Source organism: Lepeophtheirus salmonis, chromosome 6, assembly GCF_016086655.4.
Source record: "Lepeophtheirus salmonis chromosome 6, UVic_Lsal_1.4, whole genome shotgun sequence".
Taxonomy (NCBI): Eukaryota; Metazoa; Arthropoda; class Copepoda; order Siphonostomatoida; family Caligidae; genus Lepeophtheirus; species Lepeophtheirus salmonis.
In genome coordinates, this window is record NC_052136.2 from 35,770,395 (window position 1) to 35,788,642 (window position 18,248).

Below are 18,248 nucleotides of genomic sequence, written 5' to 3' on the forward strand. Positions count from 1 at the left end.
ATGACTTCAAATCAAAATTACCGAGCACCGCATAAAATAATCTATTAACATTCATTGCTTAGCCATTTTTTTATGAGGTTATGTAAAAACTATTCAAAAAAAGATTATATATGATTTATAAATAAAAAAGGCAAAATGATGTACTGAAAAAGAAAATAAATTGTAAGCAAAAATAGACAAAAATTATGTACTTTTAATTCTTAAAATGTAATTAAAACCATTGCCATTCTAGACATTTATAGAGCTCATTGGACATATGCACATTCTTCAAAAACCCCTTCAAGGTCAGATCGAGTGATTATATTACTAATATGTTCACTTATACGTAATCTGTGCCGCTCCTTCTGACCAATAGGAGGAAACAAAAAAAAATTGTATTGAGCTTAAATTAAAAGAAGAAAAAAAGAGGATATGAACATAAATAACATTTTTAGAAGATATGTCGTCAGTCAAGGTTATTATATTTTGTATAGTGATAGTTTTTATGGTCACTGAAATTGAGTCAATATTCAAATCCCTAACAAAGATATTTTAGTCTCTAGAATGGATAAAATTCTAAGTTACAGAAGTTTAACAAATAAAAACAGAAAAAAAACAGGATTGTATACATGCAAAGTTCAAAACTTTATTGTTGCTTAAATATTTTTCGAAGAAGTAAAATAAGATTTTTGATACATTTTATTAAGTATTTAGAATATTATGCTAAATTTTTTCTAACAGATAAAAAAATATGCTTTTGTATAATTATGAAAAGGTGTAAAGGGTATGAGTGCTCAAATTTTATAGTCTAAATCATTTATATTCGATAACTATTCACTTTTACTTTAGATCTCAATGATTTTTTCGTATCTTTTTGTCATTAGCAAATAATTATAAATAATAAAAATTTCACAAATAATTTATTTTGCTTATCACATAACAACATATATATTAATTCTTTTTATAGGATTTTATGCTATATAACTTGCTACATAAAATTTATATATTCTGTCAATAAATTGTATTGTTATCTTAAATATAATATGTACATTGTACAAGTTAACAGTAAGACGTAGCTTTGCCTTTACGCTTGGATTTTATTTTTTTGTTTTTTAGCTGAATAAGGCTCTGGCTTAAGTTTCATAATACAAATTTACATTTATCTTCTTTTACGTAGAATAACTAAGTATTTACCCATTACATTAAAATTATTGAACTTCAGTTATGGACCCAAGGTTTTTTTTATTTTTTTGTTTTTTTTTAACTCGTTGGTCCTCAATGTTGTTTCTTGTTAGTCAAAAGTTGAATAATTATATAAATTAGGCTATCCTGTTTTCGGTAGAATATTTTTTTCCCTCCTGCATAGAGAACTTTAAAGTTGAAGCCCAATCAAAAAAGTTTGAGGTAATTTTCATTATTTTTTTTAAATAGGACTTTTGTATCAAAATTGGCCATTTTTCTATGCCTCTTAAAGTGTCCCAAATAATATGTTATGAGTTGCAAATTGTATTTTTTATAAAATATACTCAATAATTTGGGGTTTCCCTGTTTTATCACAAATAAAAAGAAGTAAAATTTAATTTTAAATGTTTAAAAACAGGGTGCACACTATTTTTTACGAATAAATCAAATATTTAAAAAAATATAAAAAGAATATATTTGAGACAATGTTAACAGAGACTTAATAAATGGCAATTTCGACTAGAAAAAGTCTTTGTGTTCCGGAGAAAAATATTAAGCCAAAATATGGTAGCCTAACTTGTACGATTTCATATATGTTTGACACTTAAATTTACACATTTTTAAAGTTTGGAAATATTTAGTGAAATTTATGTTTAATACTGTTGAATATAAACTCTTGGCGTCTATCAACACAGTGGCTCTTGTTGTTTAATTTTCCTTCTTCAAATTTCCAATTCTTGAAGTTGATGATGCCGATGTGCTGTGTGATGGGCATGGTGGGCATGATGAAAGTGTTTTTGTTGAAGAAGTTGTTGCTGATGCTGTACGGCATCAAATTGGTGTTGTTGAGCCCATCTGGCATGCTTACCAATGACAATGAAAAGGGATATCACGATGAGCCAAAAGTAACCATGAATAGCTGGAAAGATTATAGAGAATAAGTTACTACTATATACAGAGTACATCGACAAAATTGGTTCGAAATTTAATTCATAATATCTCCTAGATAGCAAATTGTATAAATCCGGCTAATATGCCGTTAAAATATGTCATTTAATGTTGCAAAATGAGTGTGCCATGAGAATATAAAAAGCTAGATGAAGTTCAATTCAATCAACATGGATTATTTTGTGTGGGGTTATCTTGAATATCATTCAAATATGTATAAATTTAATGAATAGATTAAGACTATGAAGAAGAAGGAAGTTAATATACTTCAGGAAAACTTTTATCATTGTGAATCCATAATTATGATGACTTCTATGGCGATGAACGAAATAGATTCATAGATTATTTTAAAGATTTAACCTTCATGATACGTGGGTCTTCGAATTTGACATAATGATTTTCTTGCAATAAATTGATGATGGTGGATGAAAAGTTCAAATACAGGCAGCTGAAGTGTTGTCTCACAGGAATCCAGGTTACCAAATTGATTTAATATTATATCAGGTATGGTTACTTTGCATGAAATAAATGTTATTTTGTAGAGGGTTTTTTCCCCCAAGAAATACACATGGATTTGAAAGATAGATCAATCGGTTGATGGGTTACACTCCATGAAGGAAGAGGCCCAAAATGGACAGAAGCCTTGTAAAAGGGACGCAAGAAATGATTAGCTCTTTAATGTTGTTGTTGTTTTTTAAATAAAAATAATGAAAAATACGATTTTACTGTGAGCAGTTTTTTCCCCGCTCCAATTTCGACACCGTACACCTGTATATTGAATATATCAAGGATCAATGTATGGAGGGATTCCTTACCTATGATGAATATTCCTGCGGTGATTATATAGGGTGCATATCTCTCATCTTCAGAGTAGACGACTGTCTTAAGAGAGACAAATATTATCCCTGGTAGAATGGAGTAGATCAACCAAGGAATGAGGAATCCTCGCTTGTATAAATATGCCCCCACTATGAGGGAAATATTACAGAGGAGATAGCCCAGCATGAATAAAAAATCAAAATAATTTTCTAGCGTAGTTCGAGGGTTAAATTGCACGAAATAATATTGCATATATGCAACCCAAACGCCAAAGACTGAGAGAATGAGACCAATAAATTGAGTGATGTAGCCGAGAGGAATGCAGCGACATGCCTTTCTCATTGGAGGTTCCAGAGAGATATTTTGTATAAAACTCTGCAAATAAATCAATCCGATTATTAAAAATGAATAAATTATAATATGAGATGATTAATCCATTTAATTTATATTTGGTAAAAAACAGATTTTTTTATTTTGATAAAAAAGGTTTTTTGTAGTTTTAAAGTGGTTATGATTAATAGAGACAGACATTACATCTAAGAACCTTTATCTGTGAATCAATAAATATCTTAATCACAGGAATGACAAGAAACTGCGTTTTAAATGTAACGCAATATATGTATGTGAACAATACCTAAATTCATCAAATCAAAGTTGTTACACCTCCTCTAAAAAGGTAGTCTCTTAATATTTGATTCGAAAGCATTCTGAAAATCACGTACTTCATGAGCTATGATCAATCCCCCTTACCCATTTGTTCTTTTTCCTCTCTGAAGGAGATGGTTCGCTTTTAATCGGAGACAACTCGCCATCAAGTTTCTCGTCCATTTTTATATTTTTGATGGGCACTCTTTGACAATCAGATCACGACCTCATTTATTCCATTTATAAGACTTTTCCAATATGAAAGAATTATCTACATCAATTCATAATACCCAAAAGTGATGTTTCCTATTCTTCACAATGTCTTTTATTCTATATTTTCTGCTGGGGCCTTGCTTTTTCTTTCTCACTCTAACATCCCTCCAACCAAAGACTTACGCAATAATATAGAAAGCTCCAGAGGTCTGTTTTTTTCTCCTTTTCTGCGTGTCTCCATTATACATACCTAGAGCCACTTTCATGTAATTATTAGTTAAACAAAAAGCAATAGAGGGAGAATTACTATCATTAGACCGTTCTGCCCTCTTTTAAGCGAAATAGGAAACTTTGGTGATGTAGAAATACAAAATTTGTCACTATTATTAGAGGTTTAAAAAATATGAACTGCGGGCATTTAAGACAAAAATAAGGAGGACAAGAGCTAAGCTCATTTTTATCTTTTAAGTTGGGAAAAAAGTTCGTAGCGTTTGTATCTATAAAAAAAAATTATTTAAAGAAAAAAGTAGTTACACTAATTAATTAATCAATTATGTGTCCGCCATTGTTGTTCACGACCTTTTCCCACATAGCGATTAATTTCCCGATGCCGAAGAAATTAAAATGACGGGCTATGTTCGCTCGGAGACGAATAAGAATAGTTTAGATAAGCACTCAGCACTTAAAGGATTGAGTCAACCGCTTGGTACTAGTACGTTTGATTTCAATGTGAAGGGCACTCCTGCAAAATTCACAACTCTTCTTCCAGTCCGTGGTCAGATAATCAAAATTTGGCACAACAGAGCGAGAAGTGTATTCCGTATCAGATAATCTTAGTCTTTTTAAAAAATCTAGTATTTTCAGAAAAACTGTTTTTTATTTACAAATCCAATATTCCCTTGAAAATATATCTTTGACGATTTGAACCAAAAATGACCCTTCCGATGAATAGAATTTTTTTTTTTAAACATATTAAATATCGGAATATTTTTCTATTCATGAGTGAAAAAAAAAAAAAATTGATGGACTGAATCAGTTTTTATAGGATGAAGAAGTTTGTTGGCGATAATAAGTTCTGAAAGGAGTACCATGTTTATGTCATTCTGTTCAGATCATGGAATTTCGTACAATTCACATCTACGAAAGTATAAGTTTTGTGATTCAAACTTCGACAGTCCTAAATGAAGAGAGATATAATTAAAGTTCGATAATAAATGTCAAACTCTTTGTGCCATATTTAAAATGCTAGTCTTATGAAACCAATTTTTAGGTCGTGCTATTCAAGATGAAGACGGATTTAATTTTCGACAGGAATCTACGAATTTCTCAATGAATAGTCAATGGATTTTAATAATTAAGGTATTTATGGGAAGAAACACTCCATACAAATTGTAAAAGCCCATTTTCAAATACATATTATGACTTTTTTCAGCTACATACCTAGTATATATGTATAAAAAATAATAGAATTTTATAAATCAAATTAAATTACAATATGATCCTTAATTCATTTGAATTCCCTTCTGGGAAAAATTTAATTAATGTTTATGCAAATACTATATGCAAAAAATAATGCATGAATAATTTGAATTAAATATCAAGGTCATATGAAAATAAGACTTCAATCTTATTTTGTACAATTCTTAGCATAGGTATAGTATCACTTATTATTTCAAGTATTTATCAAAAAGTTTACACTATTAACATAATATGACATTTTATGTAAGACAACGTAATCAACAGCTGACGAATATATATATTAATTATTATACTATTAAGGCAAGGCCGTAATGTTTGTTATATACCGCAAAACCTGGACACGAGAGATGGATTTAATGATATATAATTATTTTTTTACTTCCATAAATATGCAAAAAAATCATGTCGGCTAAATAAGTTTTAAACTTTAGCACTCACAAAAAAACCTTTATCTTCAACACCATGCCCTTAAAAATACTTTGAATCTTAAGATTAGCTGAAAGTATCACAAACTTTACAACTTTTCTAAGAAAGAAATTCAGGCCAATAGAAACAAACTAATGACACATTTAGAATTAGGGAATCAAATTATAATATTCTTAGATCTGGGGTCCCAAAAAAGTGTGATTTTATTGGATAATATACAGTGTGCAAGGTCAGTAAGCTTGTGGGAGACGAAAAAACGCCTCAGGAATTGGCTTAGAAGTGGTAGATCAATACACTTGGAAAATAGAAAACAGGAATTTATGTCCCAAATACTTTTGGCTTCCCAATTCCCCTGATCTGAAGCCTTTGGACTTTTCGATATGGTGTTATATCGAGTCCAAACCCTGTAAAGTCTGCAACAGCAACATCACCAACCTTAAAGCACCTGTGGAGTCCTATTGGAGGATATCTTAATTATTTATTTATATATATTCCAGGAATTACTTTCTAAAGTATGTACTATCTTCTGACTTCGTCTGGAGGCTGTTATAGAAGCTGATGAAAATCAATTTGATAAAAAATATTGTTCATAATGTGTAAATTAAAAAATTCTTGCTAATATTTTCCTATACAACTTCATTCTGATCTATTGAGCATAGACTTTTCAAACATTCGGTACATATAATATATGACTAAGCTTATTTTAATTCCTCTTTCATTTTATATTTATTCTATTATTGAGATTGCAAAAAAAGCCTATGGTTGATCCAAAAAAATGGAGAAGAAAAGAATGTTACGCCTTGTATGTATTCCTTAATTTAACTATTTATGAAATAAGAATATCATCTTTATAATTATTCCAGTTACCTACCTCTATAAATAGACAAAAATTATATATTACATAAATATGTTACAGGATGACATATTCTATGGAATAAATGTAATCAAAAAATTATTATAAACTCAATGTATTCCTCACCCAACAACGGCAAAAACGACTGAACACAGAAATAGCCAATCACGTGTTTTATAGACATAATTAACAACACCTTAATCCTTTGTATCTGGCTTCTCTCAATAATCACGCATTTGGAAATTGTTTGATTTATTCAATTAGTATAAAAGTAGAATAAAATTTCAAATCCTTATACCTATAAACAAACGAATCAAAAATAAAAACATATACGTACCCCTCATCTGATTTTGCATGCTAAATTCATTTCCTGGAACAGGTAGACCTTCTCTGACAGCAACGCTGAATGGAAGCTAGATGGGGCGAATTCACACTATACCAAGACCGTCCAAAAGTTTTCGTAGACAAGGAAGATACTATGAGATTCTGGCCCAAGACGCTATGGCCTCCATACCTCCCAGAAGGCAATCCATTTGGAGTTTACATTGTGTTCGCACATCTCCAGCAAAACCTGCACTGTCCAGCATCCGATGTCCCCAGAGCCCAGGTTGAAAAAAAAGGGATTAGATGTTAGCCAACTTTGTAGTAAACGTCTACCCTGGCTTCTGTAAACAAATCGATGGCCCTAACCAATTATTCACTTATTCTTCTTTATTTATTTAAAGATCAAATGTCATCAGTAGAGTTGTAAATTGCAAGTATTTTCGGTATTTAAATCTATGAAAGAAACTGAAAATCGAGGAAGATGAAGAAAATACACACAATTTTAAAAGTCAAATCGATGAGTCGGAATCTACATATTTATATCATGCTATGGATTTTCCAGTTTATCTGTGTACGTTTCAAGTAATGTATAAGTATTGGCCAATTTTTCATGTGACGTCATCATTTATTATGTAAGTCATTTTGAGGGCTTGCACAGACTAACTTTATAACAATAACAACCCATTTTATTGTTCAATATTAAGGAAATAGTGAACTATTGGATGTCAAAATGGAGCTAAAAAATAACGGCACTTAAATCTTATGGGTAGGGCATATGTACGGACGGGGCTGGAGGTGTTGTAGCCCCTTCTTCCAAATGAAATAATTTTTGTAATGACCAAGAAATAATTCTTGATTTGGAAGACAAATATTAATGGTAAAAATTAAAAAAAAAGTTCAATATTTGAACAATCTTTGAAAATTTTCCAAAAAAAAAAAAAAAAAAAAATCCCCCCCCCCCCCCCCCCAATATAATTTGTGAGGACGCCAATGTATTGTCTATCAAAATTTTATCCCTCTAATGGCTAGTTTTATTATAGATCAGAACCTTATTTATATATTACTTTATTTTATCGTCTTAAAATCATATTGAAAATACAATATAATCAATTAACAATTAAATGGGAAATAATGACAAAATTTTCTCTAATTTTCCTATTTTTATCGTCCCCAATCGAGCAAATAAAATACATAAATAAATCAATCTTGTCATTTTATAAGGATTTTTAATACATATTACTTTGATTAAGTTATTATATATATATATCATATCCATCTATTTATTATTTTATAAATAACATTCGAAACATAAGGGTTGATACAATTTTTGTAGTAGGTTCAAAAACACTTGAGAAGAAAACATGACATAAAAATATATATTGACATTAATTTATAAAATAGATGAGAAGTTGAGTTTGCGAATTATTATTATTTTTCTTTCCCCTTTTAAATATATGTACAGGGTGGATCTTATGGAATTAATGGTACACATTTTATTGTCTTCAATTTTGAAACGGTCTAATTTAAACAAGAAATTTTTTGTGGACATTTATTTAACAAAAATATCCAAAAATAGTGCTTTTCACAACTTTTATTTACTAGGTCATCCCTCAGCTTTTATAAGTGCCTCAATCCCATGAAGGCCTTGACTATGTAGTCAGAATCGAGCTTGGTCCACTCTCTACATAAAATGGGAGGACAGACTTCGCCTGTACTCCCAAAAAACCGGAGTACCAGGAAGGCCAGTTAAGAACTCCCAAGAACATGGTTCCTGCTGGATTTTCCCCCCTGTAGACATGAAGCTGACTCAACTTCTTGCCACTCCCGGTATTGCGCCATTTTACTCATTTGTGTGGTTTTAATTGAATCGAAACTTTACATGAGGAATTTTGAGTTATAAAACATTTATCTCACCGAGTTTGAAGACCATCGACGAATCAATTTCCAATTAATTAAAATTTAATTTAAAAGCAACTCCCAAGAACTGTCGATGGTCTATATTTGCATATCCTTATTTGCACAGAATTGATTTGAAGTCTTACATTTTGTTGCAAGGTTGTGGGTCTTTGAATGGTTGTTGTATTTCACTGGTTCCCAAACTTTTTATAGACATGCACCTCATAATCTTCTCAAAAATCAGGAACACCCTCTCCTCTCTTGCATGTTAACACTAAAAGTTATGTTTTACACAGTTTTGAATATCATGTCAAATAGGTGATCTCCCCCATTGTAAATACTCTCAATTAACCGATCTTCGGTATTTTAATAGCCTGTGATTTTTTTAATTTTATTGTTTCTCTTTAAATTTGTTTTATGTAAGAGGTTTTAGAATTATAGTTATTTTATGCAAAAAAAAAATGTTAAATTTAATTAAAGACATGTGTTATTTTAATAGCTGTGGATGATTAGTCAGTAAGATAATTAATAATATTGGCAATTCCAAAAAGGTCTTAAAAATGTTGGGGTTTCAGAAATAAGTCTGCTTTTAATTTCCCAATTCGAAAAAACTTTGTATGACACTGAATTTGATGGCACCAATTTTTGCTCTCTTCTTTGGGTTTAAATAATTTTGCAAATTTCAAATTATAGAAATAAATTGAAATAATTCAATCTTATTTGTAACATATATTTTACTATTTTGCTCACGTAGGTAAAGTAATCGACTTGAACACATTTAAAGTTTACAAATTAATATAACTAAACTTATTTTTAGCTTGGTTAATTTTGATCCCTTAAGATATTAACTAGGACTCTCTAATAAACTTGATTGTGGATTAGCACTTCACGTTTATATTTTGTGCTAACCGATTATTAAATCACCGATGCTAATAATCCTTTTCTGATTGAAAAAAAAAAATGACAAAGAAAATATAAATAACTTAGGTTTGTTTTGAGTAATAGCACTGATCAAAAATAAGATTGTTCCAACAATGGAATTTTCCCTTTTTTATGAAATTCCGGATTGAGCCTTAATACATCAAACCTCAAGACTATGCAAATGACCAACAAGATCAAATGAGGTTGGGGCAGAGAAATCACCCTAATGACTAAGCCTATTAACCTAATTGTAAAGACAAGATTACCCTAATTATTTTTATGTTGATTACTATTTAATAGGTATTGATGATGAACATTAATTAATGACAATGTTTGAAATATTTGAAGTATTATTTTTTGTGACAATTTAAAGAATTTTTTAAGAGAGAGCAGCTTAGCTGTCATTACGTTTTATTGGATCAGTTGTGATTATTTTTTTATAATTATCTAGAAGTATCTTTATCTAAGAATGGCGACTGAACGCTTTTCAGCAGTAATATGCACAAAAAAGAAATATTTTCTTGATCTTTTTTTTAGTAAAAGTATGTTTTGCTTTCACGAACTATTCTTAGAAATATTCCAGTTGCCTACTACAACAAATAGACAGAAGAACCCATGTGTTACTGCAAGACAAGTTTTATTAAAAAAAGTAATCAAACAATAAAATTACAGTATTTCTCAACAAACAACAGCAAAAACGACTGAAAACAGAAAAACCCAAATACAAGCTTTATAGATATAATTAAGTAATTAATCCTTTGTAATTGTCTTATCTTAATGACTACACATGTGGAAATTATTTGATTTATTTAATTAGAATAAAAATAGAATCCCTTATAAATCCTTATTTTAGCAAATGAATTAAACATTGAAAATATACAAACCCTTCATCTGCTTCAGGAAGGGTTGCCAACAGAATGCAGAGACCAAACACATATCCTGGGTTGGACATACCATCCCCAACAACAATGTTGTCCTTCAGCAATATAATGTGCTTACACACGGTCCCAACACAACCTAAAAGTTCCTTGGAGACAACAAAGATACCATGTACTTCTGGCCTAAGAAGGTTTAGCCTCCATACAATCCAAAGGCCAACCCCTTGAATTATGCATTCTGACCGAACATCTTTAGCAAGGCCCGCACTTTCTAGTACACAAATACGGGCATTTTCAGAGTTTGGGTAGACCAGTATTTGTAGATACATAAATAAGAGGTTTTTCCGGCTGTAAACAATAATCAGAAAAGTTTTAGTTGGTAATCTCTGTTACTAACTCACTCCAGAGGTTAAAATCATTTGTGCTGCGAAAAAATATCATAACTATGTAACACAAAATTTGTATTTATAACGTCATTTTCCATTCTTTTTTATTTTACAAATCGGCAGTCCATATTTTTTAAAACTCTCAAGCATAACAAGATGTACTTTAGAGCGCTCCCTGCTTTGTCTATAAATATATTTTTGTTTTTTTATTATCTGTAAGTTGAGCAATGTTTAGAGTTGAAATGTTTGTAATGAAAAAAATTGTTCTTTTTAAAAATCCCTACGTCTCGATTGCAATTAATGGGAGATGCATCTACAAAACGTTCTTAAAAGTTAATAATTTTCTATTTGGATAGCCTAACCAGACGTCTTCTGGCCCTCTCTTCATATTCTGTTCAAGGGATCTCGTCTCTTTGTGCCTCACTCGATGGAAATCATCTTTTTTAATGTGCAAATACCCCTTCACATCTGATCTCGTGAATCATGGCCTCTATGCTCAAGAATATATAAATTCCTACGGATCTTCTACAGAATCATTATATACTCTTATAACTAAGAAAGAAGGAGGTCAATAAAAAGACAGAATAATCGTATGAATGACACAGTGATGAAGAGAAAGAGTTCTCATCCTTCATCCAGTGCTCCTTCATTCAAATTCTTGAGTCATTTTCTCCTTAAGTCTACTGTGCTTCGTCTCCTAATATAGTTATTTCATTGATAAGAGTCCTTCAGGTTTCTTTTTATAAGGTGGAGTTTGTCATATATAATTCACAATATGGATCATTATATAACCTGGACAGTGGAAACTTAAAGTCTCACCCCTGATTTCTTTATTACTTATGTGTCTCTTAGATCATTGGAAAACCAGTGGAAGATGATTTTAGACTCTTAAAGATAATGTGTCTCTCTTTTTTGATAATTTTATCTGTAATGTATATTATAATTTGTACATTCTGTGCATATAATATTGATTCTAATTTCTAATTAATATTTTCCAAAACGGTATAATTGTATTTTTTTTACACATAATTATTTAACCTACTATCACAAATATACTTTAATTAGGTACGTTACAAAAAATTTCAAATTATATATTTTTTTCCTTTTAACCCTATTTTTTCTAATCGATAATAGTAAAAAAGACATTTTGATACAATAAAGCATGTCTCTAGCTTCTATATTAAAGAAGTTATGACCAATTTATCATCGAATTTTCATACCTTTTTTTTGTAGTGTTTATGTTATATCCTAGACCAAAATCTGTGATCTAATAAAATATGATATTTCAATAAAACAAAACAGCTTTCTCAAACATCAAGAAAAATTGAATGATTTTTTATAAATTACAAAGAACATTATTATGAAAAATATGATATTTTTAAATACCTCCAATTGAATTGTATAATATGATATTTGAGGATTTGAATATATTCGCAAGCTCTCTAGACTATTAATAATGGTTATTGAATAAAAACGAGAGGTTGAAAATTCAAAGAAAGTACTATAATATTGCGCAGTAATAAGGATTGAAGTTATTAATTTATGATTAAAATTAATTTACGTCGCATAAACAGATTTTTTGGAAACTTTACAAGATACCAAATAAATAAATCTTTTAAAGTCGATTATAATTTTATTGGATCCATTATAACTTATTGATGGCTATCTTGAAATGACTTATTTTCCAGCAAATTATACAATTAAACGAAGCAACATATTGAGAAAAATTAAACTGGGTGAAAAAGTCAGAATTGATCTACATTAAATATAAATGACATCAAATTGATTCCCCCAATTTAAGTAATAAGCATCCAGCACTTCTATGGGATTCTAGGAGGATTCGCCTTGAATATTTTTGTCTTGTACGTATTCGCCTTGAGGCGTTTTTGCCACTTCTTCTTAGTTATATATTCATTTTGAATTTTTACCGTTGTATTTCAGCTTTGAGAAATTAGAAACAAAAATGTAAGCAAACTAGACAATAACAATTCTTCAAACCTAATTTATAACTAAGAATAAGTTGTATTGCCTCTATTATTATTCAATGCAAAAAAAGTATCGAGGCAAAAACGTCGCAAGACAAAAAAAAAAAAAAACACAAGGCGAAAACGGCATAAAGGGAATACGTAAAAGATAAAAAAATCACGGCGAATCCCCCTGACACGCTTCTAAGGGGATCCCCAAAACCCTTATAGACTTCTGTGCACTCCTCCTGCAAAATTTTCCTTCCCCGTAATTCGACATTTTGTATCATACCTACATTAATTTATCAATTTATTGGTAATCTATTGCCACGGGTAAAGTAATAATAATCCGTTTTTGATTCCTCATTATATAACATGTCATATTTGCAACTTTAAGGGAAGAATTTGAAGATATCTTTAGTAGGTCTATAATTCTTGTAATCATGCTATTTAAAATATAGAAGTTTCTCCCCGTTATAGTAGTAATTTATTTTCTCCCCAAAAATCATGTAACAGGCAGCTGATATTAACAATGGTTATAATTCAGTAATACCATAGAACATATACATATAGAGGTCTAGCTACAGGCAAACGTTATTGGCAAATGTGCGACAGTAGCACCCCCCAAACCTTCAGTATGTATCAACAAGACAGATAAGTTAATAGATCTTCAAAAAATTAAATATTTCAACAAACATTAATAAGGTAAGTTAGTTATAATAAACTTTAAACCTCTTGTAAGAAACTTAAATATTACTTCCTAATTTGTAATGGCTTCATAAAACATTTCTCTACTTCAACAAAGAAGACTTTGCTCATTTACTTTTCAGTAGCCTTAATCCAAAATGAAGACGGCCGGGGAACTTATTGTTCTGCGATAAATTGTTCCAACAATTGGAAAACAAACCAATTGCATTTCTTTACATTTCATCTTAACGATAATATCTGCAAAAGATGGATTCAACATTCTCGTCAAGCCGATTTAAGAGGAAGTCTTAGAATTTGTGATAAGCATTTTGAGGATTGCATATTTATGAATGTTGCTTCAAAAAAAATGAAAAAGAAGAAGACTTATACCTTATGCAATTCCCACAATGTTCGATGTACCAAATCCTCCCCCCTCCCCAAAGTAACTGTTCAACGTCGTCTTTTTCTGCAACGTTTTTAAAATAAGAGCCCCATTCGTTTGACTTTACTTGAAAGACATTCAGCAAGTATGATTATGATATATACTTATAAGAAGATATAATGCTTTAAAAAATATTTTTTTGCAGATCACATTTGCATGGATGTCTCTACAGTCTCTGCACCCGGTAAATCCGAAGAATTCTCTAATACTAAAACTCAGACATTATATCTATCTTGAAAATGGGCGATAAAAAGATTGCAGCAAGAAAAAAAGGCTAAAATCACACCTCTGACAAATGTGAAACACATAATCTCTTGAAATCAGTCATACCTTTCTAAACAGCAACATTTCCTTATATTTATTCAGCTCCATGACGAAGTCGAAAAGATCGAATGCTCCTATACAAATAAATTCAATACTTTTGCTGTTAGTGCCTACTACAAAAGTTCATCGTACTACAGATTAATTTTGGCAAAGTTCAAACTACCTGCTGTTTCATCAATACAGGCCTGAATGTCAAAGTTCCACGTGAATGAGGGTTCTGTCCTAATTTGCTAAGACTATTGGCATTGAGATGTAACACTTTGGAGGAAAAGAATCGAGTGTGCAACTTAATTGTAGATGAGATATTATGGCTCAAATTTGTAGATTTTGACCCCATCTTTGATGTGCTACAGAGAATCAATCATTATAATATTTTGCTGGATATTGTTTAAGAAATCTCAAATGCAAACATGTGGCTTCTTGAGAAACATGCAGTTACGTAGGCACAAGGTTAACTGTGTTTACAACTGAGATTGAAGCCAATGAAAGGTTCTTGTGGTTGAAAAGATACGATAGAGACTCATCAACACTTTTCCGTGCAGGACCTGAGATGACAAAATATGTTAAAAACATTTTACTTGAAAGCAAACTCTGCTCCTTCCGTGACTTATCATGCATTGGGATTATTAAGCTCATAAAAATAACTATTCTTAAGAATATATGTGGGCTCTAACATTTTGCAAAGACTACGTTTTTGAAAAGTTAGCTCTACATATTGTCTGTACTAAGCTGCACTATAAAGCCAAATGGATAAATAACGACCTAAAGAACACTATTAAAAAAAAGCCAAAAAAAAATAAAATAATAATAAAGTATTCGTGACTGCTGTCCCATATTAACATCATTTCATAGAAATTTGCAATAAATATCCTTTAAGTTATACTTTATATCATCATTGTGATTGTTCATAAGATTAGTTATTGGTTGTTGTCAGCTGTCGATTCTCCTTTGATACGTCATGGCTATTTCATAATTTATTATTTTTGATAAATAAACAAAGTAATAACTAGGCAGGTTACAAGCATAGAGGGCGCCACAATAAAATTATAATACCTACTTTTAGAAGTGTTCTTGTTTTTTCTAAAAAAAAAATAATGTATACACTTTTTCTATCGCAAATAACTCCGCAAATTTTAACGGTTTTTTTATTTTTTCCAGCTAACTATTCTTTATGAACCGATTCACATTTCATTTTTTTTTTTGCCAAAGACATTATTGGACTTGTAAAATTGTGTTTTCTAAATCACAAATTTAATTGGCTAATAGACTTAAATAACTATTTTAACTATGGATAGGTATACTTTCTTTTATCAGATATAACTCTGTGTAAAAAATTGAGCTGAAACAATTTTAGTACATTTAAATTAGACTTCTTAAAATTTGTCATTAACAGAAGTTAATTTTTTTCAATTTCTGACAAGCTCCGGTAAAATATGGGTATGATCCGGAAAACTGTAGGACTTTCTTTATCAAATATCAAAATTTTAAAAAAATCAATCGACTGACATAGACGTTATTGGACTTGCAAAATTGTGTTTGTATTGACTGATACACAAAATATGAAATATTGAAAAGACGTTATGACGTCATCTATAAAAAAAAATCAGTCGAAAGTGTGATGTTATACTATAGGGAAGTATTTTTGAATGTTATATATTTTTAATAATAATTTAAAATTTTCATTACCCACGGTATTTTTGATATTTATGTTAAATGCAATAATTTATTCATTAGTCTATAATTTGAGATATAACCTTTTGATTTAATAAAAGGTGGTGTTCTAATATAATTAGTAAAATAAACGTAAATGGAGGAGGTTGGTTATAGCGCCCATGACGTATCAAGGGAGAAGAAGGAATCGACAGCTGATAAAAAAATACATAGGGTACTTTTGTGTTAGCGAGGTGGTGCTAGATTCATCGTTATAAATAAGTTTGTGTCTCCTCTCCCTCGTCAAGACATAACACAAGGAAGGAGTCGAATCTGCTCTATTAAGATGGATGATTATGTTAGAAGTATCTTTGTTCGATTTTCTCTATCTGGCTTTGTTCCTATCTCTTGGGGAACATATCTGAAGAGTTTTCGTATTTTCGTCTCATCAAAAATACGAGACCTGATTTTCGTAGTTGTAAGTTAAATTGTATCTGGATTTACGAACAACTACCTGAAAGGTCTCAATGGGGTTCTTAGCTTCAAATGGTGCGGAAGGTGTTTGTCATGAATCATACAAGTGGCAACTTGTATGATTCATAACGTCATATTCAATTACAAAATCCTTTAATATAATTACAAAACTATAGATCTATAATTATATGTAAATCTGCTATGATATATTGAAAGCTCTAGTTATTTTTCTTAAGTTCTAACTCAAATTCGATTTATTTTAGTGTTCCAACCGTCGGTGGCTACGATGACAGTTGCAACATTGGATAAGTCGTAATAAAATGTAGTTTTTATTAAAACTACTTAGTACCATAATCTTTAAATAAATTCAAATAATAGAAAATATATTTTGGTATTTTTTTGCTAAATTTTGGCGAGTTTGGTACATCCTTGATTTTTTTGGCAACCTCAATAATGTTTTTATGTGTTATCTAAAGCTGTTATTATTATTATTCTTGAGGAGTGAACATCTTCGACAATAATAATATGTATGGAGGACTGTATGTGCTCATGAATAATGAAGAGTAACGCTGATGACTTATAAATGCAAGTCATTGTTGGATTCAAAGTATAATTATGGCTTGAAAATGGAGTAATTCCTGCTTATGTCCCTTTGATCAGAGTGGGACTTTAGCTTATTTCCTTTATATTACAACAGCTAATTTAATGAAATGTCAGTAAAGCAAGCTCTCTCCTTCTAAATATTCTTCAAATTTTGAGGATCTCAATGGTTAGTTGCAACTTGTGTACTTTTATCATAATAATGACAACTTGAACACAACATCTATATTCTAAAAGAACGTAAGCATGAAGAAAAACCACGTGAAAAGGAATCCTTTAAAACGGACCAACACTGTAATTTATGCAAAAGAAACACCTTACATAACCCAGCAAAAAGTTGTTTTTTTATTATTTATGAAATTATTCAGTGACGTGTAGTTCTACCAAGTCTTTCAATTGGAGAGGACCCCCCTTTCAAACAGAAATCCCTCCATTCTCAGCTTTCTATTCGAGAACCCACATCATGAATACCACAGCAGTCGTAGGTAGAAGGGACCTTGTCTGGAGTGGAGTGGTATTCTGGTTCCTTGTGTCCTATTATCCATACCTCTCTGCCGGACTCATTGCCGCACTTCTCGTTTCTACATACTGGAATACAACCAGTAATGGAGTTACTAATTTCATACATATATTCAGTAAGCGAAAGGGCCTCAAGAATAGCAATGTTCAGTTAATCCAAACAACCACCAATCGGAGGAAGGAAAATGTGGAGGAGGATGGTCACAATTTGAGAACTGACTGTGCACATATGGCATAACTTTTCTCTTTCCCTTTGTGTAGGTACTTTTTTCGACTCCAATCTCTGTGATAACTCGACCTTTCATTTATTCATAGTTTTAACGGTATTATTATTATTTATGATCAAGTTAATAATTAATAATTTCGCCAAAAACATATGTATCCTGTTTAAATAACATATTTTATGTCCAATAAAAATATTATTACTATCAGAGTTTTACTAAGTAAAGACTTTGACCCTTCATACTTTATCCGTTCTTTATTAAATTTATTTCTATTCATTACGCGTGACTTCATTTACACACTAATCTACAGTGAATGTTGTTTCCAGTTGTTGATTTTTTTGCTTCTGTTCACTTACTCAATATTTTCCATGTTGATTGATTGAAATCATATCAAGTAGGGAATGTTTCTCCACAA

At 30.6% G+C, this 18,248-nt stretch overlaps 1 protein-coding gene and 1 long non-coding RNA gene across 2 annotated transcripts; one reads left to right on the forward strand and one right to left on the reverse strand.

Moving 5' to 3' along the window:
• Positions 1-600: 600 nt before the first annotated feature.
• On the reverse strand, positions 601-3,977 carry LOC121120693 (uncharacterized). The gene is made up of 3 exons (XM_040715555.2): positions 3,679-3,977; positions 2,925-3,303; positions 601-2,080 (listed from the first exon to the last, which is right to left on the reverse strand). Exons 1-3 carry the CDS (start codon positions 3,754-3,756, stop codon positions 1,884-1,886), a joined length of 654 nt encoding a protein of 217 aa, XP_040571489.1. The 5' UTR covers positions 3,757-3,977; the 3' UTR covers positions 601-1,883.
• Positions 3,978-15,998: 12,021 nt separating this feature from the next.
• On the forward strand, positions 15,999-18,077 carry LOC121120907 (uncharacterized). Its single transcript, XR_005865256.2, has 2 exons — positions 15,999-16,494; positions 16,754-18,077. It is a non-coding gene; the product is annotated as an uncharacterized lncRNA (long non-coding RNA).
• The last annotated feature ends 171 nt before the right edge of the window (positions 18,078-18,248 follow it).